Here is a 27,496-nt window from a genome sequence, read left to right as displayed (position 1 = left end):
GTACACATAAATCGATTTACGCATAAATTATAATGTCTACCTTTGGTAGGCAAGAAGCTTTTAAGCTTCGTGACGGTAGGTATCAGTATCACAAAGTAACTATGGCAGTATACAGTTACAGTAGGCCAGAGGCCTCGTCAAGGGAGGGGGGGGGGGGGAGAGCCGCCCATCTCCCTAGAGATTACAAAAAAGTAGCTAAATGTAAAACAATTATTTGTTTAATAGGTACAACTTCCAATGTACCTACCTATTAAGAGTTTACAGTTAACACTCACAGAGAAAACTTACATTTTTTCTTGGTAGAAACCCCCAAAGAATGTTCTAATTAAAGCATCTACAATACCTAGTGTCGTTATTTCTTTTGCGTGGCTGGTGTACATTTTAAATGTTCTTATTTAAAGTTCGTGACTGCACCTCAGCTACCATATCCCCCCCCATGTTTGATGTCCCGATTCCAAATTCTAGCTATGCGGGATAAGAACATGTCATTTTCACACTTTATTAGCTGACTGTAGACAGAGAAAGTACTCTGTCAACAAACTTACTTATTAAAACTTATAACTTTATTATGGGACTACTGATATCATCATATCAGCCGATGGACGTCCACTGCATGGCATAGAACCTTTTTTAAGGACTTCCAAACATCACGATCCTGAGCCAACTGCATCCCTGCACTTGCTTATTGTCGTCAGTCCACCTGATGGGAGGGGGGGAGGGGGGTCACCAACATTGGGCTTTCTAGTACGGGGTCATCATCATTAGCAACCCATACACGTCTCATTGCTGAGCTCGAGTCTCCTCTCAGAATGAGAGGGGTTGAACCAATGCGGATTGGCAGTCTTCACACACGTAGAGAATTAAGAAAATTCTCTGGTACCTATGCAGGTTTTCTCACGATGTTTTCCTTTGAGACACATGATATTAAATTTCTTAAAAAGCACACAACTGAAAAGTTGGAGGTGCATGCCCCGGACCGAATTCGGACCCACACCCTCCGGAATCGGAGGCAGAGGTCGTATGCACTTGGGCTGTCACGGCTTTTGTGCGGAGTCGCAATTCCAGCACCTTGGGATTTACTTACAAGATCTACATTATCATAAATCAAAATGTGACAAAATCATAATCAGGTAAGATAATGATTTATGAAAATAATTAAATAAAATCAATATAGCATCCAAACACATGTTGTTTATTACTGAGATATTTAACATTTTGTCGTGATGTCGCCTACAGTAATTTTCCAAACCACTTATTTATAACTTAATGTGACTTAATCTAATTTAACAGATAATTTTCGGACGAGTTTGTGAATTCATACTTCAACGTTCGACAACATTCTATTTTGTAGTCAAAAATTCATCAACAAATTGGCAATGATTCTGTCCATACAAAACATTAAAAATAAGAACTAACATTTTTAAAAACAAATATTGTCTTGCGTTCATATAAAAACACACAGTTGCTACAAATTAAATTATTTTCCAATAATCTGATTGTAATGACTGTACAATATTTGTTTTAGAAACATTTTATTAAGTAAACAAAGTTTTGTTTTTAACAGAATTGTAGTCAGACAATCTTAAAATTGTTTTGATATTCATTCATTCTAAAATGTATTTTTTTTTAATTTGTCCACTAACTGTAAAAAAATAAATGTTTAACTTGACATATAATCATGTTAGTGAAAAGTAACATAATTTTAGGTAAAACATTATTTTTTTGGTTTGAAATAAGATTATGTAAGTATATGAATGAATTAGAATAAGTATACATAATAATACATACATTGAAATAGTTTAAAAATATAGAATAATATGTACAATGATATAGACGTAGCTAAGACCTGATAGGTATATTACAAGTATGACTCAAGTTAATCTAAGTATAAGTTCCAAGCTAACTATCCAGTAGCTAATTTTCCATAGGCATTCTAATTTATCCTTTAGACTGGTAGCTTAGAGGTATTCAGTATGAAAAATGTGTACACATATAATCAACAGGTACAACTTCAGAATTAAATGACGTCAGCTCAGACTAATTACATTAGGACCTGCCTTGCTTGACGTTACTTTTCTGTCAAAGTATATGATCAACGATCTCATGCGATAACAAAAACTGTCTTTATAGAATCGATATTTTATAGTTGTAATCTTGTTCGTCGGTTAAAGAAGTCCTATAAAAATACCTTTTATCGCTACTGTCGCTCAAAAACACTGTCATATTACCACTCCAGAGGGGCTAAATAAGCATTTCAGCATTTAGGAGCTAAAGCAATGTTGTTTTTTTAATTTTTGTCTGTTAAGGTTTAATTCGTAAATGGTATCATACTAAAATAATGACATCCTTAAGACGAAGGAGGTTTTATTCAAATAGAGTCATTATTAGGTGGGTACGAGTACTTAAAGTAAGGGCCTGATTATTTGATAAAAATTTAAATGGGAACGAAATGCAGCGTTCCTGTCTGTGGTATGCGTATTTTTTTCATTTGATTTTTACGGCTCGTGCCCTAAAAATACCTTGTATATAATGGGAATTTTTGCCCCTTGTATAACAATCTACTATTGTGTAGTTGAATGGTGTAAAAAACGATCTGAGCTCGTTTTCCTCACAATATGACAGACAATTTTAATCGTGAATTTGGGTGTAATACTAGTCCTTATGTAATTAGTCTGAAGACGCCAAAGACTTTAAGGCCAAATTTTCAAGTCTGACATACACAGCTACTAGAAAGTAGAACAATCTATTAAGCATAACACCACATTTTGCGTAATCATTTAGCTCCTTTTCTATATTAATACATATATATTATATTATTTTAGCATTTGATTGATAAATTTCTATAAACCCAGCCAATATATCATATTAGCACATCTTAAGATACTCTAAAACTGTGTAAGATATTTTTAATTCGAAATTTAAATTTAGCTTAACGTAGGTACATAGGTATATTAATAAAAATTAATTATAATATTTTACTTAAATAATTTCGTTCATGTAACACTAGATATAATACAGTGGTGGCTAACTAAATTAGTGACTTGTACTATGTTATTCACAATTCCACACTACGAAACACTAATAACATGAAAAAATAATCATAATTTAATATATATTTAGCAAATAATAGACCAAACGAAATTAGTGACAGATAGTATACGACATTCTATACAGGATGCTAGGGAGTATTCGCCATAACTTCAAGGTATTAACGAGACCACTTATAGGAAAAGAACTGCATAGCTAATATTTTAATAACTACAAAATAATAAAAAAAAATATTTCCATACCTACAAAGTAATTCTAATAATATCGACTACCCATGTAACACACGCCTTTAGGTGAATACATTGCATTTTGAAATATAAATACGTCATTATTATAAGGATTCGTTTATGGGGCACATTTTAAAATCTATTTACAAAAGAAATATTATTTACTCTGAAAATAATCATTTTATTTTCAGATTTCCTCAAACATTTTGAATTAATTTTTATTAGAGAATATAACCATAGAGTTGTGGGAAATACTGCCGAGCATCCTGTATATTTATTTATAGGATTGATTTATACTAATCAGCAGACCACCACTTAGGCATAATGTATATTCATGTACTCTTTGATTATTATTAGTATCTTAAATGTACTGAATTAGCTTTAGTTATATTAATATTATACATATGATTTGAGCTTCCATACACTCATGATTCATGATTGAATCCATTTTATAAATCTCTGTACAGCAGGCGTTTGATTCGTCACTATCCAACTTGGGTTATCATTACGTTATAATATAAATAAAATATATACAATGGTAGATGTGTATAGTTTTTGTGATGTTAATTTAATGTTTGTCAAATAATTAGATTATTTGCGGCTTTGATTGAGGATGGTGCACACATTCAAACATTTGAAAATTTAAATGACAGATTATGTAGGTCCAGTTATTGAAGCAATTGGGGATGATGACTAGGTTTGAATATATTGATTTTTATGATACATTCGGGTAAATAAGGTCAATGGTAACTAATTTATACATAAAAAGCAAAGATTGACTGGATATTTGCAAAATAAATAAGATTATAAAATTTCAAAATCTACTAAAAATATTTTATCGTAATTAGACGAAATTTCATACAGTTTTAGCTTCCTTACATTTAATGTGAAATTTTTTAATATATGAACTATAAACATAAACGCAGAAATAACAAAGATATTAGTAATTTTGTTTAAACGCCCATACAAATCTAACGATCATTAATTGGCTACGACGTCATAAGTTCGTACCATTTTGTATGGGGCATTTTTCAGGGATCCGCGGCAGCGCCGCATATCTGACCCTTTAAATCGCTGTAGCTCCGAAAGTAATGATGGCAGATACCCTGTTACTTTTACAAAATTGCTTTACTATTAGCGTACTCTTAATTTATGTACAATTTAAAAAACTGTCATCATCCCTATTCAATGGCTGTATCAATACTTTGACTTTAATTTTGAATGCTTTGATGTATGCTAAAAATTGACACCACAAGAAAAAGTACATTTCTTTAAACACTTATTAGAGCAAAGATTCAAAGTCCCGTTCCAGACATAGCTTGATTCAAGTGTTCGAACGCTGAAGCTACATGTAGTGCCGGCATAAAGAGTTTGTCAAACATGGCATTCAAGTTTGACAAACAAATTTGTCATTACATACTTGATTGTTTCTAATGCAGTTTATGTAAATAAAATTATGCACCATCGCTTCAACGCATCTTTCCAATAGAGTAGTGTGAGTATTTTAATGTTTTTGATGAAAAATTATTTAGGTGTACCTACTACACCACTAATATTACAAAGTAACTTGCCCTACATGTGTTGATTTTTTAAAGCCAAAAAACCTGTCTGATTAAAATGTTTTGCAACCATTTGGCAAATTCAAAGACCCGACTAAATAATCTAGCTTATTTGTTTTATCATCAAATAAGCTAAATAAACAAAATGATAAGTGCAGATAATCGGAAAGAATGAGTCTGCTTTCCAATTATCATTTAGACATTTTGATTCAAATCAATCAATAATTAGTACAAAATGGCAAGGCCTATAGGCCTGTGGTATTTTGCCAGCCCTGTCACTTACATGACGATCAGTGACGAGCCCTTCATAGATTCAGAAATACACTGTGGACTCATTATTGGACAAGGTATTTTCCATTTTGTACAATTTGTATGTTTCTTTTTTTACAAGTTAGCGTTAGCCCTCGACTATAATCTCACCTGATAATAAGTGATGATCTAAGATGGAAGCGGGCTAACTTGTTAGGGAGGATAAAAATCCACACACCTTTCGGTTTCTACACGACATCATACCGGAAATCGCTTGGCGGCACGCCTTTGCCGGTAGAGTGATAACTAGCCACGGCTAAAGCCTCTCACCAGCCAACAATTAAGAAAATCTCAATCGGCCCAGCCGGGGATAGAACCCAGGACCTCCGTCTTGTTAATCCATCGCGTATACCACTGCGCCACGGAGGCCGTCAAAATGTGTAATGCCTACCCTAGTTAAAAACGTTGTTCACGCTACTGATTGACGATAAAATCGTACTCAGCGTCGAACAACGTGAGCTTGTATCTATTAGTGACCATGATTTAATACATAAAATACATAAGATACATAATAACATAAGATCAAATACATTTTGATTTATAGGCAATAAAAAGTAGCTTAACTGTGGCAAGTTTTAAATTTAATTCATCCATCCATCTTTATTTTGCAAATTAATTTTGTATTAGTCAAAGTACCAAATAAAAACAATATTAATATACAGTCAAGCTATTAAAAAAATAATAATCAATATTGTCTCGATAATCACAGAAAACATATTTAAGAATAATTATTGTTAATGACAACTAAAAACTAAAATATTGGTCTAATATTATACGCCTTAAATTTATATTAAGTAAAGACTAAAATTAAAAAATAGTAAATGACTTATTGAATCATATTATTACATAAAATTAAGCCGGGAGCACACACACGACGCCATGTTTAGACGATGCCACTAAAACGCACAGTGGCATGCATGGCGTACACTTGCATAGTGGCATGCATAGCGTATACTCGCATAGTGGCATGCATGGCGTGGTGCATATGCCGAGCTATTAAGCTATAAATGTTAGCGATCGGCACGGACTCCAACGTTCACACACAAGGCTTTAATTTACCACTCTGAATTACTTTGTAACAATATACATAATAAACACATGAATGAAAATATGTATATAAATAAAGGTCAATAAAGTACCGAGTAAATACCGAAAGAAAAAAGTAGTAGTAGTAGTAGCATAGTGATTTGTATTTGCATGTATATTATATTGGGGATTCTATTAACCAGTGTAATTTCGAATAATAAACACACAAAATCGATTTTTTAGTTTAGTTGTTTTGATGATGCGTGCCTTAAAATTCTGGCAAAAATTTTACTAAGTGTGTTTTAGGTGTAGTAAAGGTACAGTAATATTTAAAACATTAACATTTTTACAAATTTACACGTGTTAATTTTGCACGTTTATTTCTTCGAGACTTAACACAAAGCGTTAAAGCAGATTTACACAACAACAGTAAAAGTAGCTTACTAAGTATTTAGGACAGAGTGAAGGAGGTAATTGATGATTTTTCTGAAATTTTATTTAATTTATTTGGCGCACGAAAAGAAAGGAGAAAGATGGATATCCCGAATCGAAATTATCTTGCGCAAAATAATAAAGTATTTAGCGATAGCAGATCTGATACAGTCAATCCATTCTGGTAAAATTGGATTTGATGGGATATAGTGTAAGTAAGTAAGTCTAGTGGTTTAACGTATTTACCGATATATTTAACTTTCAAATCGATGCGATATTTTTGTCGTGGTAAACATTTTCAGTACGACGGTCTTGGCAGTTATGGGCAGATCTTCCGCCAAGTGTTTGGCAGTTGTGACGTTGAAACGGTCGAACGTTCCTTCTTCTTTTTTGGCTATGGCACTTGGTACAGTGATTATTTCGCAATAAATACAGCATAATAATTGCTCAGCTGTGCTTTTTTTTCATTTATTTTATGTACCTTACTAATATATTCAAAGCCAAACAGACTTTTAAAAGTACACAAACAAAACCAAACACTAATTTTATAAAATTCCAAGTAAAATTAAAGACAAAAAACATGTTCTACTGCCATTGTCTAATAGTTACTTTTAGACCAACAAGAACCGGTAGTTACCTACATAGTCATCAACTGTCACATAAGTTACATAAGCAAAACTTCCTAGTTCGTTCCTGAATTCAAAATACATAAGCATAGTAATATTCCTGACAAAGTGCATCTATCTACGCAGCACATATTATACACAAAACTCACTATTTTTACAGACAAAAACATTACAGCTAAAAATCTTTATTTGTGAATATTGGCGTAATTTTACCATATCGAATTTATTGGAGGGGGTCCCAAAATACATCATATTTTTTATGTTAATTCATCTTTAGTTCTCGGCCCCTTCGAGCCGTGGTCATAGTATTTTGCCAGTGTTGCCATAATAACGCCACTGTTTGCGAGTGATCTAACTGGCACAATGTGAATCCGCCGTTATGTATCTAAAATACAAAATGCTACGTTATTGCTTTCGTCAACTAATACATGTGTTAGTGGGTAGGTAGAGCATGTCAGCCTTGCTGTTCAACAAATGCTCAGAGGTCAAAGTTCCAGTGTGGTGGTCCGTCCGTCGCGTGAGATCTGGGGGGCGTATCACGACTCGCCGTTGCCGCTGTCGTCGGCGTCCTCGCCGCCTTCGAGCTCGCCCTCGGAGTCGGTGTCGAGGTCGTCGTAGTCGTCGTCGTAGAAATCTGTCATGTCAAGCTGGAAACAAACGTGTGGAAATATAATCCAACCATCATCACCATAAGGCCTATTTTAATGGCCAACTATACATGGCCTGACCTCTCTCGAAAACAATATTTAAGGTAACTGTTAATAAAGGAAAGGATTGCTTCTCAATACATAAAGCAAAGCTAAGTAAAAAAGATGGTAAGGTTCTGAAGTGTAGATATTTGTAGTATTTTAGCGCCCTGCGGTTTCTTATTCTTTTAGGAATACAGGGGGGGGGGGGATACACTTTACTCACTAATAATGTAGTTTCCCAAAGGTGTAAGCATTTCAAATCTCATCATCATAATCGATCTAGCATTTTTCAGCATTTACATTCTCTTTAAAATATTAGTAGACTGTAGATAAAAAGCGACTTCTTGCTGCTCAGTTTAGACGCAGTTTATGATGATATTACACAAAACCGAGAACAATACAGACGTTAGCCAAATGTCGGGAAGCGTAAACATTTGTATTTATTTACTATACAGGCAATTTGCGCAATGACGAAACATAGCATAGCTTTAGTGGGATGCCATTATCATTGCGAAACAAACAAGTCGGCCGAATAAACAACCGGGCGAGACAATGGCACTGAAATCACAAAACGTGCTGGTTTATCGAGATAATTATTATTATAAGGGAAACGTAACGTAATTAAGATTTCATGTATCGTCCCAATCGACGTACGATTATCCTATTGAACTTATGCTATACGGTTTGCCATAATCATATTACGGTATTAAACCTATTAGGGCTCAAGTTTGCAACTCTTTTTGGAACTTTTTACACACGAAAAACAGCTTAATTTTTTAGATTTCATTCAAATTTTGCTCTATATCACCTAATCCATGACTCAATTCAAATCCATTTTTCGTCAAAAGCATGTTTTTAAGAGCATAAAGTGACAAACTACGAGTAAGCCCAACCCGGCAACTGAAGCTCTTGCTTGTACATATGTATTCTGATTTCTGTGGCTCTAGTCTGTAGCTCAATTGGTTACTGATGCGTGATAACTGAATTACACCAGATTATCTTATATTTATACCAGTCCTCAGTCTCCTACAAAAGAAGAGGCGATTCTCTAACATAGATTTGGATTTCGTAGCCGAACTTAGGTGATCTCTGTAACAAGTTAATCAGTCAAAGGATACCTAATTATCTTGACGTTTCATCATCATCAACCCATATTGGGCTCACTCCTGAGGACGAATCTTTCTCAGAATGAGAGGAGACTCGTTTACTTTATTGGGATTGACTGCAAGTCTCTAAAAGTTGCATTTTGAAGCCATTAGATGATACGTAAAAATTTGATCATATCTGCTTACCTGAGATTCTTGTGTCGACGACTTGACTTGTGTCTTAATGCAATAGTCTTCTAATGTAAGAGGTACTACTATTCCTTCCTTTTCTGCTTCCATGCGCGCCACTTGAGCTTGTTTCCTGTAAATATAATTGATAACATTTAGGCACTGCTTATTCTATAAACATCATTCTTATCAATTATCAGCCTATATTAACGGCCCACAACAGAACCAGGCCAACTCACAAGCCTGCAGCGGTAACGTCTTGACAGCAGATAAACTGATCGTGTGTTGGTTGCTATGTGCATGACATCAAGCCGATCGCGACAAACACACGATCAGTTTTATCGGACGTAAGGACCTATAGTGACAGGTGATTTTTCTGTGCGATACGAGGTTCTTTGACATCATACTAGAACTTTATGTGGTCCGGTACGAGGTCCATCGACCTCCTAACTCTTGAAGACGCAAGACGTACGAGGTCATTTGACCTCGTACCGCAACGAATGTGTTAACGCAACTTTTTAAGAGACTGTTAATTAACAATTGAGTACACTCATCTTTTGCAAAATGTTCAATTTTAATACTTAGCGCATTTTGTTTTACTAATTTATATTTTGTCATGTTTTTTTATATCTAAACATTGTTACGACTCGGCTACGTGAAGAGTGATCAATCACTGTTAATAATTATGTTAATTAATACAAACACCGCTCTCTTTTGCAGGCTGTTGTGCAATGTTTGTAAACTTTAATTGGTTTTACTAATTGCAACGTGAAGAATTGCTTCTTGCACTTGAAGCCGTAATTTTAATTAAAGTATAACAACAAAATATATTTATGAGTTAACATCGCGATGATCTTGTATATATCGTAAATACGAGAATTTGTTTGTCTGTTTTTCCGACACTACTAAACGGATTTAAATGTAGGTTCGGCAAGCAAATACCTATAGCTTAAGCCTAGTTACAGAGAGCCGTGATAGCCTAGTGGGTAGTGGATATGACCTCTGCCTCCGATTCCGGAGGGCGTGGGCTCGAATCCGGTCCGGGGTATGCACCTCCAACTTTTCAGTTGTGTCCATTTTAAGAAATTAAATATCACGTGTCTCAAACGGTGAAGGAAAACATCGGGAGGAAACCGAAAACCAGAGTAACCAGGGAATATGTATAGAAAATGGGTTTCTCCTTTGTAATCCGCCACTGAACGTAATAGAATTCGCGAACGAGTTTTAGTGCTAAATATTGCTATAAAGGTTTATTCAGAAATATCAGGGTCAAGGTTTCGCGGATTTTAAGACACCGTGCCCACTGGGGACGTGCCTTTAGCAGTTATTTGCGCTTCGTGACACGGAAATAAACGGAATTTTCGGTTTTAAGTATTGGTAAACTCACGTCATTTTTAAATGTTATTAATAAAATAATGTATGTTTGTTTGTATCACTGCGATTACTCAAACCCTAATAAACTATCTAAATTTTTTCCGGGTTTTGGGGTCCCTTTTTTTTGTTACTTATTATTAACAGACGCCTCGTATAATTCCGGTTCCCATGTAAATACGGATATAAAATATAGCCTATTTTACTCCTAAAAACATCAACTATTTACCAACAAAAGTCCCGTCCAACATTCAGTTAAATTTTATTTATTTGTATAGGTAGAAATTGTTTTAAATTCTAGCTTGTAAAGTGTTTTTCAGATAACATGGGTGACAGTCGCCTGTATGACGTTCATAATACGTACTATTAATGTGAATCGCGGCAAACTTTCAAGCGCATCGAAACAAACTGTCACCCGCACCATCCTACATGAAACGAACTGTAGTGTTAGCAATTTCAAATAGGAGAGTGTGATCTTGGACACTCGTTTTCGATTATTGAACTTTAACTTATTAACTTTTTAATATGCATATTAATTGGAAAACTATTTTATTACTATTTTAATCTACTATTTGTGTCTGAAGTAAATGAACAACAATTAGGAACAGGACTACCCCTATTATCAATTTTTTATAATATGAGTATTCCTACTGTTATTTTTAGGACATGGTCATTCAGTATGTTTCACACATAGGCTGAGCTGGTAAGACTCTGGATTATGGAGATTAATCGATATAGTGGGTAAGGCTTCTTTATAACTGACATGACTACAATGTACCTACTCATACTTGCAAGACCGACTCATACTTTTGATAGGCATGTTCATGTTTGTGTAAGTTTTTGGTGTACAGGCCTTTGGTGTGTATTAAAGATAATTGGTAGTGTCCCGAAGACATGAATTCTAATAAAACTCATCTCAGTCAGTCCACAAACCCATCCCAAAGTCCATCAATTCCAATGTAATAAAGCTCAATAGCTCACCGGTAATAAATAAATAAAATAAAAATAGTTTGTTTCGTTAACATCAATCAGTAACGAATAATTAAAGCCCTTAAAATGAGAGTCTTCTTTTAAGAATTGTACACTACTGTGACAGAGTCTCAGACGTCTCAGACTTCAGACAGAAGGTAAAGGGCTCGGACTCGTCACCAAGAGGTCATGGTTCGGATCCCTGCCCGCTGGACTATTGTCGTACCCCCTTCTAATAGTATTTTCCGACTAGTGGGATAGGGCTTATCATACTAATATTATAAAGGCGAAAGTTTGTGTGTAAGCGTGTAAGTATGTTAGTTCCTCTTTTACGCTGCAGCTACTGAAGCGATTTGGCTGAAATTTGGAATGGAAATAGATTTTACTCTGGATTAACACATAGGCTACTTTTCATACCGGAAAAATGCATGGCTCCCGCGGGATTTGTGAAAAACTGAATTCCACGCGGACGAAATCGCGGGCGTCCGCTAGTTAGTCATATTTAAAAAGGTAAGGTATTGAAAAAAAAACAAATGTCCTTCAATCCTGAGGTTCCGACTCTCACGGAAGGACATCCTTAGAAGAACACTTCATCTTCCGTTGTTCTAGCCCATGGATTCGACTTTGGCAGAACTTTTGCGTTTGCCTATATCCCATATACCGCAGCTGCGGTCCCAATAAGCAGCCTATAGCAACTACACAATCAGAGAGGCTAATATTTGAATGCTCCGAGTATATATCAAAAGAATAGGAAGTGGTACACGTCATAAATACATGATATGGTTTCGCAGTAACAAACAAAGCGAAAGTTTTTGCATGTTTTTCCCAAGTCCTTGTAAATTGGAAATGCGCCAACGGCAGTGCAGTATACTGTGGCGATAATTTGAGAGTTCATTGAGTTAAATATATGTATACATATATGAAGAATGAAAATACTTGAATATGCCTTAATAGCAAAAATAACACAGATATGCATTTAAGAAACTAAAACTTAAACAATATTTGTCTTTAGCGCCCATTAGTCAATCCATTAATCTAAATTATTTTAAGTGCAAACTTGTATTACCTATAGTACCATTATATTTCAAATAGCATTAGCACCATTTAGTATTCGGAATTTTGTTTAATTTGTTTTGCTACTTCTCCCGAAATGCCGTCAAATGCAATCTAGTCCAGTCTAATCTAGTCCCTGACCCGAGGAAGACCTTCTACGTATACCGTGTCTACTTATATCCCAACCAAGTGGTGGTATTTCTCCGCGGACTAGATAAGGATATATTTAATCATCATCATTATAAGCCGATGGAAGACCACTGTGTTTAAAATGAAATATTATAAAAAAAAAGTTTCATTTAAGTGTGCGATTGTGGGCGTCCACCTTATGTTTTTCTCATACTCCTTGTCCTTGCCCTTGGACTCTCGCTAGCGGCGGTACATGACGCTGGCGTCCACGTTGGCCGGGCTGTAGGTGTTGGGCTCGTTGAGCAGCGAGATGACGGACAGCAGCACGGTGCGCACTGACTGTGTGGGGTTCCAGCGCTCGCACGACTGTTGGTCGTTTACCGGCGGGTGTAGTTACCTTATAATATTCTCATACTCCTCGTCCTTGCCCTTGGACTCTCGCCAGCGGCGGTACATGACGCTGGCGTCCGCGTTGGCCGGGCTGTAGGTGTTGGGCTCGTTGAGCAGCGAGATGACGGACAGCAGCACGGTGCGCACTGACTGTGTGGGGTTCCAGCGCTCGCACGACTGTTGGTCGTTTACCGGCGGGTGTAGTTACCTTATAATATTCTCGTACTCCTTGTCCTTGCCCTTGGATTCTCGCCAGGGGCGGTAAATGACGCTGGCGTCCACGTTGGCCGGGCTGTAGGTGTTGGGTTCGTTGAGCAGCAAGATGACGGACAGCAGCACGGTGCGCACTGACTGCGTGGGGTTCCAGCGCTCGCCCGACTGCTGGTCGTCCACCGGCGGGTGTAGTTACCTTATAATATTCTCGTACTCCTTGTCCTTGCCCTTGGACTCTCGCCAGCGGCGGTACATGACGCTGGCGTCTACGTTGGCCGGGCTGTAGGTGTTGGGCTCGTTGAGCAGCGAGATGACGGACAGCAGCACGGTGCGCACTGACTGCGTGGGGTTCCAACGCTCGCACGGCAGTTCGCCCGACTGCGGGTCATCCACCGGCGGGTGCAGGATGGATATGCAGAGGTCACCGTTCTGGAAACGACATGATATATTTGTATTAATTGGCTGTTTATTCCCGTAGATTCACGAATATTTAAGATTCACGAATATATTAAGGGTACCCATGTAAATGGGTATGATTTTTTTTGTACTGGTTTAGTTCATAGTGTTGGTGTGGCACCACAATTTGTGCATTATCCTACTAATATTATAAACGCGAAAGTTTGTATGGATGTTTGGATGTAAGTTTTGATGTTTGGATGTTTTTAACACATAGGCTACTTTTTCCCGGAAAAATCCATGGTTCCCGGGGGATTTTTGAAAAACTAAATTCCACGCGGACGAAGTCGCGGACGTCCTACTAGTTAAGATATAAAGATGTCGGTTTTTAAGGTTGCATACATCAAAAGGAAATAACAGAACTATTGTAAGACTTTGTTGCCCTTCTTTCTCAGGGACACGTTTCATTATTATCAGCCTATTTTAGCTGCCTATTACAGTAGGCCTTGATTTCATGAAATAGAACATCTATAACAAGTATATTGCGTGATCAATGCTCATGCTAGATTGGAGCGAAGAAGATTGAACGAGATTGTTAACAATAATTTGCAGACGACTCGACTGGCGCCTGAAGGCTTCATTGTCTAACAACAACTACACTTTTGTGTATCACGCCATGTCCACAGTATCAAACAGATTGCTAAAACATTGCTTGAAATTGCAGTTAGGTATATTAACTCCTAATTTCTTTAGTTTTAAGGGTTCCGTACCTACCATCACTAAAGACAGCCACTGACGATGAAGTAATCTCACAAGTCTGCAGCGCTAACGGTTTGACGATAAAACTCATCGTGTGTTGGCCGCGATCGGCATGATGTCAAGCACATCGCGAGTTGTCAAGCTGCTGCGCTGCAGGCATGTGAGATTACTTGATCGTCAGTCGCTGGCATAAAAGGGAAAAAAGGAAACCTTATAGGATTATACTTTGTTGTCTATCTGGCAAGACTGCTCATTTCAGACACACGTGAAATTACCTATCTCTTGAGTGAAAAAGAGAATTTCCTTGGGTTGGGTGTCGAATTATATTTGTTTGAAGTATAAATTACAGTATTTTTTTTAACTTTGACACAAACGTTCAAAAAACGTACCTACCCACTAGACTAAAATACCATTATAATATTATTATTTTCTACCTGCTGATTATGTGTTAATTTAAGCCGTTTCTGAGAGAACTACATGTTTAAGCACTGTCTGAAATACATACATATTTTTATGGCTTGTATGAACACACGATGAGTTTTGCCAGCAGCGCTGCAGGCATGTGGTTACACTGGACAGTGTGGGTGCGGCTAACATTAAACAGTTTAATCTCTATTTAAGTATAATAAATCTGTAGAAATATCAATTCTGTAAATGAAATATATTTCCAAAATAACTACCAGGGGGCGATAAGTGATCGATACTGATGCCAAAAATGCAATCAGTAAAATTTTCGTCTGTCTGTCTGTTTGTATGTTCGTTATAGAAACAAAAACTACTCGACGGAATTTAACGAAACTTGGTACAATTATTCTTCATACTCCTGGGCAGGTTGTAGTATACTTTTCATCACGCTACGATCAATAGGAGCAGAGCAGTGAAGGGAAATGTTAGGAAAACGGGATAAGTTACTCCATTTTTACAGCGATACTACTGTAAGGGCTAGATTAAAGAGGTCTAAGGGCGGACGAAGTCGCGGGCGTCCGCTAGTATAATATAAATGTATCAACTTGTACATATTTTCTGAGATGTTTGTGTCGCATTTTATTTTTCCACAAAACGGCTTGTTATTGAAAACAGTTGAAAAATCGATGACAGATTCATGAATCAGATAAGATGGCGGCTGATATATTCTGGCCCTCACATATAAATTCACATAATTTATATCGCAGTAACGCTTGTGTATCGCACAACAAATTTTCGATACTCGGACTATTTAGGATTACCACAGAGCTTGAAATCGAAAAGCAGGTTGCAAGGAGCAAAAAATCTTGATTTATCTAAAAAGTCCGGTCGTTGGCTGAAAATAACATTCGATAGAATATAATTAGACTAGATCAGGCCCGAGGTTTAATGTAGATTTTGTCAATCTTTATGCCGGAACAGTCTAAAATATATTATTTTACTAGCAGACGCCCGCGAATTGGTCCGCGTGGAATTTTATTTAGAACTTTCTGAGGGGAACGATTCTCTCATTAGGTAGTATAGAGTAAGGGTGCTTTTTAAGCACATCTCTGATGGGAAAGCACCCTTAACCTAATAAGTCCTAATAGAGAAAATGCGACTAGTGCCAATATAGATTTCTTGTTTCGAGAACTCTATCGAAATCGAAGCGGAAATAGTTTTAGCTTTAAATAAAAACATTTCATTTATGTGTATGTATATAATAATGAGTTGGTACAGGAATTGGTATAACAAAAGTATTGCGACTGGTTAAAATTCCTCTCAATCCGTACTTACTAATACTATAAAGTAATATTAATATTATAAAGTCTGTCTGTTTGTTATTTTTTCACAACTAAATAACTCAACCTAAACGGGACAAGGGCGATAATCTTTGGTTAGGAGTATATTCATTAGGTAGATACTATCGTACAGTACCTAATGAATATACTTTTAACCAAAGATATTATAATAGACATATGTCACTAGCGCGTCCTAACTGAGGCGAACAAAAGCGGCTAAATTTTTTTAATTTCAATAAGTCGCATAGTAAACAACGAAAGTTATTTAAACAAATAATACTTAAATATTGTTTGTATACAAATGTCGAGTTGTGTATTCAGGAAGTGCAGAAACGGTATGATTATCAACCCATATTCGGCTCACTGCTGAGCTCGAGTCTCCTCTCAGAATGAGAGTGGTTAGGCCAATAGTCCACCACGCTGGCCCAATGCGGAATGGCGACTTCACACACGCAGAGAATTAGGAAAATTCTCTGATGTGCAGGTTTCCTCACGATGTTTTTCCTTCAACGTTTGAGACACGATATACTTAAATAATGGAATTAAACGCAAAATTGTGCATACGTGCGCTCAGTGGAGTAGCTAAAGTATCATTTTTTGCGGTGATTTTGTAGACACGTATCATAAACGTACATAAATGTCTATAGTATAAAATGTCATTGCTCGTAACAAATAAATATTCTGTGTAGCAGCGGAAACCTGACGCGATATTATGCCAAGTCCAATGTGTAACTCCATACTTGGTCTATAATAGTGACATGTCTCTGTTGCCAAGCTGCCAAGTTTCCGCCCTCTCTACTTCTTAATAAACCGCACCTTATGCCAAGTAAGCCCGCTCGCTGCACTTGGAGGAAGTTGTTGAACATTTATTACGATACAAGTGATTTCAATAATAGACTGATCACTGAGTTACGTTTTCAACTTATCGATTAATATAGAACGAAGTAGTAGAAACAAAGAAATTGCAAAGCGTTTAATCGACACCTCCCGTGACCAGAAGGCTGGCCTGTATTTAGGCCAAAGAATTAGTATTGCCATACAACGTGGCAATACTGCCAGCCTCCTGGGCACTTTACCTATGATAGTCGATTCGGACGAATTCTACGACGCCTGAGCCTTTAGATATAATTTAAATTTAGTATATTTTCTTTTTAATTTTTATAATATGTAGTTATAGATATTTAGGTACGTAGTTTTAATATTATTGTAAAACTTTATAAAATTGAATAAAGAATTGAAAAAAAAAAAAAAAAAGTAGTAGATAGATAGGTCACATATTGTTTTAACGTACGGGATCCATAGAACATTTTTTACAACTGATTACTGTCAAGCTAATTTTTCGTGAGTAGCTTCGCCTTTATCGAATGAGACGAACAGCTTTTTTATTTTCGAAAATTCTTAAATCTGGTAGCTAACTGAGTTACCAGGAAATAAAAATTTCTGAGCGTCGGAAAGAGATAATGTACCGCGCAATTTGTAGGACATTGTGGCTGTTAAGTTGTATAACATTTGCATTTTAAGAAATTAAACATCACGTATCTTAAACGGTGAAGGAAAAACTTCGCGAGGAAACCTGCATATCTGAGATTTTTTTTGATTCTCTAGGTATGTGAAGTCTGGTAATCCGCTTTGGGCCAGCGTAGCGGGCCAGGAGACTCGTGCTTAACAGTGAGCCGAATATGGGTTGTTAATGACGACGATGATGAATGCTTACTCTAGCTAAAAACTACGCACGCCAGTCGCCACCGCCTAGCTCTATTATAACAATGAATCAGATCGGTGCGGTAATCAAATCTAGTTACAATTTATCGCTTCACGGTGAGTCGTCTCGAGCTCAGATTCCGTGGCGGTGCATAACCAGCTCGTTATGTAAAGTCCATTGTTGCCTTCCTGCCGTTTTTTTTTTCAATTCAACAGTCATGTAATACGCGGCTTTTAGATTTAGAATCATTGTAGGGAAAGATTTGTTGTACGTATACTAGTTACCACCCTATCGGCAAAGACGTACCGCCAAGCGATTTAGCGTTCCGGTACGATGTCCGAAAGGGGTGTGGATTTTCATCCTCCTCCTAACCACTGAGCCCGCTTCTTTACACATTTATTATAATAACTCATTATGATAAAATTTGGGGAAATACTGATTGTCATTGAAGAACTGTTTTACAGAAAATATAGGTTTTAAAAGATCTAGTCAAAGTCATGCTTTCACGAAATCATGATTGGATTGTTTGTTAGCCATCGCCAAACGCACTTAAGTATATTACTTAATGGTTAATGAATTTGACGACATGTACAAAAAATTAGAAAGCCTAATAGCCAAACGGTAAACTCGCTAAATCGGTAGAAAATCATGACTTGTAATAAACGTCGAGATAGACTTATCGTCCTCGTATTATACCTATATTTTTTACATAACTTGTTAATAGTATAGTTGTCTAGGTTTTCGGGTTAAACGGGTAGAGTTGCCGATAGAACGGGTTGTAACACTGTAGGTTTTTAGTCGGTACGAGACATAACCTGCTTGCTTTTCCGTGGCAAACGTGTATTCACGAGGATTTCCCCATGTAAGAAATACCGTAACAGCCGTGATAGCCCAGTGGAAATGATCCCTGTCTGCGATTCGGAGAGCGTTGGTTCGATTCCGGTCCGGGGCATGCACTTTTCAGTTATGTGTTTTTTAAGAAATTAAATATCCCGTGTGTTAAATCCTGCTTGATCATATGTGGAGATGCAATCTAAAATGCAAGTGCGTGCTTACTTCGACAAGGTACAAGTTCATTCTACATACACCAAATCTGATACATCATAAACATATCAGCCGATGGACGTCCACTGCAGGACATAGGCCTTTTGTAGGGACTTCCAAATATCACGATACTGAGCCACCCGCATCCAGTGAATCCCTGCGACTCGCTTGATGTCGTCAGCCAACCTGGTATGGGGTCGACCAACACTGCGCTTTCTAGTGCGGGGTCCCTAAGCACCTTAGGACCCCATCGTTCATCAGCTTTTCGATCTATGTGCCTCATTTCATCTTTGCGACTCGTTGAGCTATGTCGGTGACTTGATTAGAAAAAATTAATTTCTAAACTGACTCAAGACTGGGTATCGAACCCAGGACATCATTGTTGAGAACGGAACCACAACGGAGAGGTTGTCAATGTCAATCTGTTTGATATTCACTGTCACAACGAGGTCACATCACCCTAACAGTGTTCGGTTGAATAATTTGCACTAGAAAAATGACATCGACAGACCAAGGGCACATTGTGGAGGTAAACCGCTTCGAGTGCCTACCTGTTATAGCTTCTTCCGCTATCTCCTTATACATATATACTAGTAGCTACAAAAGAAAAACTATTTAACCAGCATTTAGGTTCTTAAACACCATACGACACAGAAATTTATGCATACAGTGGCACGCTATATAATTTTTAAAGAATGTTTGCCATATAATTTCGATATTATTAGTATTCCCTCTAATTAGTAATTAGGGTTTATACAGGGTGTTCGGGAGTATTTTCTATAACTTCAAGATGTCGGCGAGTCCAGTTATAGGAGCCGAACTGCATAACTAATATTTTTTTAACTAAAAAAAAAAAATACGTTTTCATAAAAAATAATTGAAATAATTCCGACTATCTATGTAACACACGCCTTTATCTATCCTTGCTTTTCAAAATTTCCAAGTTTGGCTACGTCATAATTATAAGGATGCGTCTAAGGGACACATTATAAGATCTAATTAAAAAAAAATATTATTTACTTAATTAATTAATAATTTGAACATTTTTTTAATTAATTTTCGGTAAAGAATATTACCCCAGAGTTATGGAAAATACGCCCCAGCACCCTGTATAGAGAGTCCATTAAAGCGTGTCCGACATAACAAACCCACCTATCATCTACTCATAGCCAACTTCATGAATGTGTTTCGGGTTTCCTATCTAGTATCTACGTAAGCCATACAAATATATTAGACATACGGAAAAGGTTTAATAACTTTCTGAGCAAGAATGTAATGTTACTTTGTATTTCATGTGTTCCGTATCTAAAGAAGAAACAATACAAAAGGACCCCGACTGCAGAAAAAACACTGAAACTTAATAATAAGATAACCTTGACTCCAATTGTCGTCGATTAAATGTAGTCTATGTTACCCGGGCTATAATAGCGAATCGATTGCCTCCTAATCCAACATTATTGGATGAATAGTTTATTAGGTGCTACAGAGGAACATTACGTAAATACAAACATACATAAATATAAGTATACTGTTAAATTCGATCTGAACAGGGGCAGTATCCCTGTGGTGTCGATTCTCTTTGTGCTTTTTCTACAAACGCTAACGCTTCGAAAATTTAAAAAAGTATAGGAATGACATTCACTATTGACAGGTCGGTCATGTGATCAAGTTGTCGATCGTATCTGTCATTCCCATACATTTTGTTAGTTTCGTTTGTAGAAAGAGAATCGACGTGCCATATGGCTAAAGCCCCTGATTCGTTAGTGTTCTGTGTTAGATTCTTCTGACTGTCAAAACCATTTAAATCCAATTCAAGCCGTATAAATCATAAAGACTTAGGATTTTCAGACAGTTTTTTCAGAAACGGCTTTAATTAACACAACACTACCTTGGTACCGCCTTCAAACTGATCGCACTGAGCAAACTGAGAAGGTATCACATGCGATGTTATTTTTCGCTATTTAGTTTAGTAAAAACATTTTTATAATTTTGAAGTCGGTTGTATTTTTTATCATCGTATGTGTATGCCGTAACGGAAAACATCAACAATCTCTTATTCTAATCTTAATATTTTAGTTGGATAAGACAAAGGATTCATTCACATTAGTAAGATTACTTTATCACTTAATAGTTAATTGTAATGAGATAGCTAGAAGCATTGACAGATAAAATAATTTAGTACCAAATATGACTACTAGTAATGGTGGGTAATGGATTAAAACGTTAATAGGCAATAGCATACGTTTTTATATCAAACTTCTAATTTATAATAAAAATTTTAATAAAAAAAATACAACCGACTTCAAAACCTAAAAACGTACCCACTAAACTAAAAAGTGAAAAATAACATCATAATATGTTCTACCTGCTGATCAGTATGAAGGCGGTGCTAAGCCGGTGATGTATTAATTCAAGCCATGTGAGAATATCTTATAGATTTAGATTTTGCAGACTGTGTTGTTTCATGTGGTCCTGTCAGAAATGGATTAAATTAAGACAACACCGGCTAAGCACCGCCTACACTAACCACTGAACCAACGAGGTATACGACAAGCTGTATTGAATAGTAATTCATTCAGCAACAGTTGAATTTGAAATTAAGTTGATTGGTCAATCAGCTCTTGTTCTAAAAATATTGTCAATTTACTGTCAAGTGCACAAGCGTTAAATTGGCCTCTTTAAAACTGAATGGAAATAATAGCAGGTGTTAGTAGATAGGCATTGCGACTACAATAGAGTCGATCGCAACAAAGGATAGATTCGAGTATGACAAAACTCGATTGTGCCATTTAAGAACATTGCTCAACAGATCGAGAATACAGGAAATACGTAGTAAGGGCAAAATAGGCAATAAGGATAGATTGAAGAACATGATAGCAATCTATAGCAATATGATAGCAATAGTCTGTTATCATGCACAACATGAAGTATGTAATCAGGAAGTGCGTACGATCTAATTGCACATGTTGCTTGAAAATACAAGAAGATTTATTTATTTATCTATCCATACCACAGAATAAAGAATAATATGCAGATAGAGCGCACGCAACATGGCAGTGACGCAGCCAAATACACATTCAAAAACTAATACATTCTCGAGGCAGTACGACCCAAAGTGTCGCATCAGTAATTTCCAGATAAATGGCGTCTTATGTTTAAATATTTTGATAACTGTTTGCAAAAACCAACGAAATAAGATACGAGTTATTTTTATTAATATCCATCATCATTCATCATTATCAGCCAATGGACGTCCACTGCTTGACATAGGCATCTTGCATGGACTTCCAAACAAAAAGGTCTCGAGCCGCCAGCATCTAGTGGCTCCCTGCAACCCGCTTGATGTCTTCGGCCCGTGTGACCGAAGTGGGGGGTCGACCAACATTGCGTTCTCCGGTGCAGGGTCGCCATTCCAGCACCTTGGGACCCCAACACGCACTGATCGAAGACTTTCGTCTTCAGGCACTTTATTAATGTTTATAAACTCGCACTTTTATTAATATTTGTAAACTCATTCTGTACCATTCTCTATTCTGTGACCCATACAAAGATAGATTGAAAATTTGGAAAAAAAGCTCAACTAGTTGAAATTTTCAGTTTTCAACATGAACACAATTACCTAGCTGGATACCAATTTTCAACTACCGGACTTTTTTTGTGCTTACCGGATAAGCACAAAAAATTTCATCAAAATCGGTCAAGCCGTTTCGGAGGAGTGTGGCAACGAAAACTGTGACACGAGAATTTTATATGTATATTAGAAGATTAGATTTCCTTGGCAACCAATGATTAGAAATAACTGCTTCGTTAAAAAAAACAAGTGCTAATATTGCTGTTTACATTTCATATTTACTATGTATGTTAACGACATATGTGACACACTTATAATATACCTATCTAACAATATACGGTTAGAGCTGTTTCAGACTAGCGTTTTATACGCGCGTATGAGCTCGTTTTTGGAAGCGCATATAGGCACGCCTTTTGGCACACGCTTAACTCGTACGAGCGTTGACACGCTTGACGCTTCTAGGCTCGTAAAAGCGCGAGTTGCAAAAGACACCTCCCACAGATACTAACACGACACCAACGGTTCGAGCGAACACGCCGAAATATGCCCGTGTACGCGAGTCACGGTTTTTTTAAGCACGTAATGTAGCGCGCGTCTCAGCGCTTATGCTGAACCGACCGTATACGCGCAAAAAAATACGCTAGTCCGAAATCACTCTTAGGTGCGAAACAAAGCCGCAGTGAAAGTAACCAAACTTCTAGACTACTAACGGTCCTGTAAGGAGATACAAACTTGTCTAGGCAACTATTTTATACGTACAGTAAGTAAGAGCCTGCCAAGTTATGGTAACACAACCCGCAATATCCATTAAAAGCCTAACTTACACACGCAATTTCCTTAAATGTATTTCTATGAAAAGACTTGTAATCCTATAAAAATAAAAATATAGAATCTATAATAAAACAGATCTTGAAACCTTTGAAATGTACTAATACTTATAAACTCGTCATCATCATCATCATCATCATCATCATCATCATCATCCTTTTGTACTCTTATATGGGAAGGATAAACCAAGTAAGAACAAATGGTTTCCAAGAAATCGGTTGATAAGCAATAACAGTCATATCTCTAAACATACGAGGCCAAGATCAACCTTTCAGTTGCATCACCTCTTTTATGTGCGTGCTCTTTCCCGTGATAATATGGCAATAAAATATAGCCTATGACACTCACAAATAACGTGGCTTTCTTGTGGTAAAAGAATTTTCAAAATAGGTTCAGTAGATCTAGAGATTATCCTCTACTACTACTAATATAATAAATGTTATAGACTATAACTGGCATAAATAAATAAATAAATAAATAAAGCCTTTATTTCCAATAATATAAAAGTAATTGCAAAACATTATACATAATAAATTTAGTATTAATTTTTAAACATGTCAATTCCAATTTGTACATTATAAGTTTGATAATAATTTTAAACATGTCAATTTCAATTTTAAATGTTAATAAATATTTTATGTCAGAAAAATTCTTCGTCATTGTTAATATTATGTCAGTTCTTTATGTCAGTTAATTATTGGAACGCCCATTTTTGGGCATAGGCCTCCTCCATCCTTCTCCATGTATCTCTATCTCTCGCCAACCTTGTCCAAGTGGTCCCCGCTGTGTCTACGATGTCGTCGCGCCAGCGTCGTCGCGGCCGGCCTCTCGACCGGCGCTCGTCACGTGGGTACCAGTGCAATACCTTTTCTGTCCACCGCCCGTCCGTTGTCCTTGTTATGTGTCCAGCCCAGCGCCATTTTAGGAGACATGCTAGTTTGGCCGCGTCTATAACTTTTGTCTTGTTCCTTATTATTTTATTTTTTATTTTATGTTTTATTTTTAGGCCTAGCATGCTCCTTTCCATGGCTCTTTGGGAAACCTGTATTTTATGAATTATTTCTTTAGTGATCGGCCACGTTTGGCAGCCGTATAAAAGAGTTGGCGTTACTACAGAGTCCATTGCCTGTTTCTTCAATTTAACATCCATATTTGATTTAAATATATGTTTTAAGGACCAGTATGCAGCCCAGGCTTTTTTGATCCGCCTATCGACTTCATCGACATAATGTCCTTTGAAGGATATGTTCTGACCTAGATATACATACTCATCCACATATTTAATCACGTTGTCCTGCACTGAAACTTTATATCGGTCACTGTTTGTCATCACGCAAGTTTTCTCTAAATTCATTTGTAAGCCACACTCTCGGCTGCGGGAATCTAAAGTATTAATCATATGTACAAGCTGATCGTGACTTCTTGCCAGTAAAACTATGTCGTCGGCGAAGCGAAGATTACTTAAACATTCTCCATTTATACTTAATCCTAAACCGGTCCATTTTAACTTTCTGAAGATGTACTCTAGGAGAGCCGTGAAAAGGTTGGGCGAGATTGGGTCCCCTTGTCTTACTCCTCGCTTTACTTCAAAAGGTCTCCCTCTCTTTTCAAGTTTCACTATTGCTTTACTCTTCGTGTAGATTTCTTTAAGGATATTTATGTATTTTTCAGCAACGTTTTGACTCCTCAAAGCACTCCACAAGGATTCATAAAAAATGGAATCGAAAGCTTTGGAGTAATCAATAAATGCTAAATACATAGTTTTTCCGTACTCTACATATTTTTCCATGATTTGACGAAGAGTAAAAATATGGTCCAAGGGAGAGTAATTTCTTCGAAAACCTGCTTGTTCTCGGGGTTGGTGGATCTCAAACTCTCCCTTTAGCCTATAGAGTATTATATTTGTAAATAATTTATATAACCCTTGTAATAAGCTAATGGGGCGATAGTTATTAATTTCCTGGGGGTCTCCCTTTTTATAAAGTAAGGTTATGATTGAGGTTTCCCATTGTTCTGGTATTTTTTCTTGTTCTAAAATGTTATTAAATAGTTCGGTTAATATAGGAGTCAGTGGTTCGGAAATTGCTTTGATAGTGTCGTTTGTTATGTTGTCCTCTCCTGGGCTTTTCATACATTTCAAAGAATTGATTCCGCGCCGGATTTCACTTTCGAGAAATACAGGGATCTCAACTATATTCTTATCTCTTATTGGTGAGTTATTTACAATTTCGACTGGCGTTTTGTACAAATTTTGATAAAACTCGGTAGCTACTTTAATAATGGTGTTTCTGTTTGTAGTAGTGGCGCCGGATGAGTTTCTCAAAGTTGGTATCCACTCTTTCGTGTTATTTAAACGTTTATTTCCGCGTTTTACAGATCTCTTTTTGCTCAATTCCTCTTCAAATATCTTTAATTTGTAGTGTTCTTTGTTAGTTTTTAAGGATTTTCTAATTTTTTTATAAAGATATTTTAAACGATTTCTTTCAGAGTCTGTTTTAAATAATTTTCCTTTGAGTTCTGTTCTTTCTGAAATCATTTTTCTCACTTTATCTGTCACGTAGTATTGAATTCGATTTTCCGTTTTTCTATCCGGCAATGTATTAATGCTTTCTCGGATTGTATTTATAAGATTTGTATAAGTTTTTTGTATGTCATTTGTAGTTTGTAGTGTTTTTGATAGTTCTGTGAAGGCATTTTTTACGTGTTCGCATTCAATTGGCTGGTATCCTGACTGATGTTTTCCAAAAATTCTTCTGTGCTTGCGATGTTTTTCTGTAACGGCAAGAGTAGCTCTGACTAATCTGTGATCAGTTGGGTGTGAGGTGTTAATTACTTCCATGTTACGGATGCAGGATATATCATTACTTTTGGTAATAAAGAAATCTATTTCATTAAATGTACGACCATCAGGCGATTTCCACGTCCATCTTTGTTTTGGTTTCTTTTTAAAGTGGCTATTCATTATGTAGAGTTGGTTTTCAAAACAAAAATTAATAAGTCTTGATCCTCTCTTATTTCGATTTCCATATCCCCATGGGCCCATAACAGTGTTATCCTCTGAGTTGGCATACCCGATCTTGGCATTGAAGTCTCCTATTAAGTATGTTTTCGATAGAGTATTTTCGAGGGCCAATTCAATGTTGTTGTAGAGACACTCTAGTTCATCTTCAGATGAATTTTCAGTTGGCGAGTAGATTTGTATGATACTCATTGAAATGCTTTCTATGTGTATGTCCAATCTAGCGACTCTATCAGAAATTGCCATAAAGTCAATTATGTTATTTTTAAACTTCTTTTTTACCATAAATCCTACCCCATTACTTCCACTTTTCTTTCCTGTGTAAAGTAATATGTATTCGTCATGCTCTATGATATGTGTTCCTTCTTTTTTAACTTCCGATATTCCTAATATGTCCCATTTGATATTTTGTAGGGCATGTTCTAATTCTTCTAGGCGGCCTATTCCTACAAGAGATCTCACATTAAATGTAGCAATGTAATATAGATGGTGATGTTGGATGGAGGGTGAAGGTCTACTGCTCCCTCGGGGACCAGCCGGCTTGGGAGAGATACTGTTTGTTACACTGTTTTTATATATTGGAAGGAGAGAGGCCTTTCGTTGCTAAGTTCGAGGCGATACTATTGTAGAGCTCGATAGAGTAGTATTTGATGTCATATAGGAGTCAATGGTTTTACTCTTTTTATGAGCATAATAGGTACTTTTGCGCATCGGTAGAGTTTCGGGAGAAGAAAGTGGCTTTCTCTTGTTGCTTCGCGACTTCGGACTCTCTTGGTTGATAACTTTATCTTTAGTATAGTTTTTATTATTACCCAGTGATATTATTTTATCGTATTTCATAATAATATTTTCGCCTTGCTGTCTTCTAGAAATAAATTCTTCTTGCAGTTCCTTTCTCTTTTGAAGAACTTTAGAGGTAAAGTCTTCTTTTAAGTAAATGTTTGTACCGTTGAGTAATTTTTTATTTCTTAAAATTTTAATTTTTAAACCCATTGTAGTTACAGATAGTACAACCGGCCTAGTATTTCCATTTCGTTTTCCCAATCTTCTGACTAATTCAATGTCTCTTTTGTCGCAAGCTATTTTCATAGTAGTGTTCAATAAATTTAATATAATA

At 36.5% G+C, this 27,496-nt stretch overlaps 1 protein-coding gene across 1 annotated transcript in view; it reads right to left on the bottom strand.

The window, feature by feature from the left end:
- Positions 1-1,173: 1,173 nt before the first annotated feature.
- Positions 1,174-27,496, bottom strand: part of LOC112045149 (ubiquitin-conjugating enzyme E2 R2) — a 49,772-nt gene continuing 23,449 nt past the window's right edge. The window contains exons 3-5 of the mRNA XM_024081234.2: positions 13,512-13,744; positions 9,209-9,323; positions 1,174-7,874 (exon numbers count right to left, since the gene is read on the bottom strand). Coding sequence (XP_023937002.1) covers positions 7,764-7,874; positions 9,209-9,323; positions 13,512-13,744 — 459 coding nt within the window. The 3' untranslated portion in view covers positions 1,174-7,763. The remainder of the gene's footprint in view (positions 7,875-9,208; positions 9,324-13,511; positions 13,745-27,496) is intronic.

This window comes from Bicyclus anynana, chromosome 20 (assembly GCF_947172395.1).
Source record: "Bicyclus anynana chromosome 20, ilBicAnyn1.1, whole genome shotgun sequence".
Lineage (NCBI taxonomy): Eukaryota > Metazoa > Arthropoda > Insecta > Lepidoptera > Nymphalidae > Bicyclus > Bicyclus anynana.
This window is presented reverse-complemented; position numbering and strand designations above follow the sequence as displayed.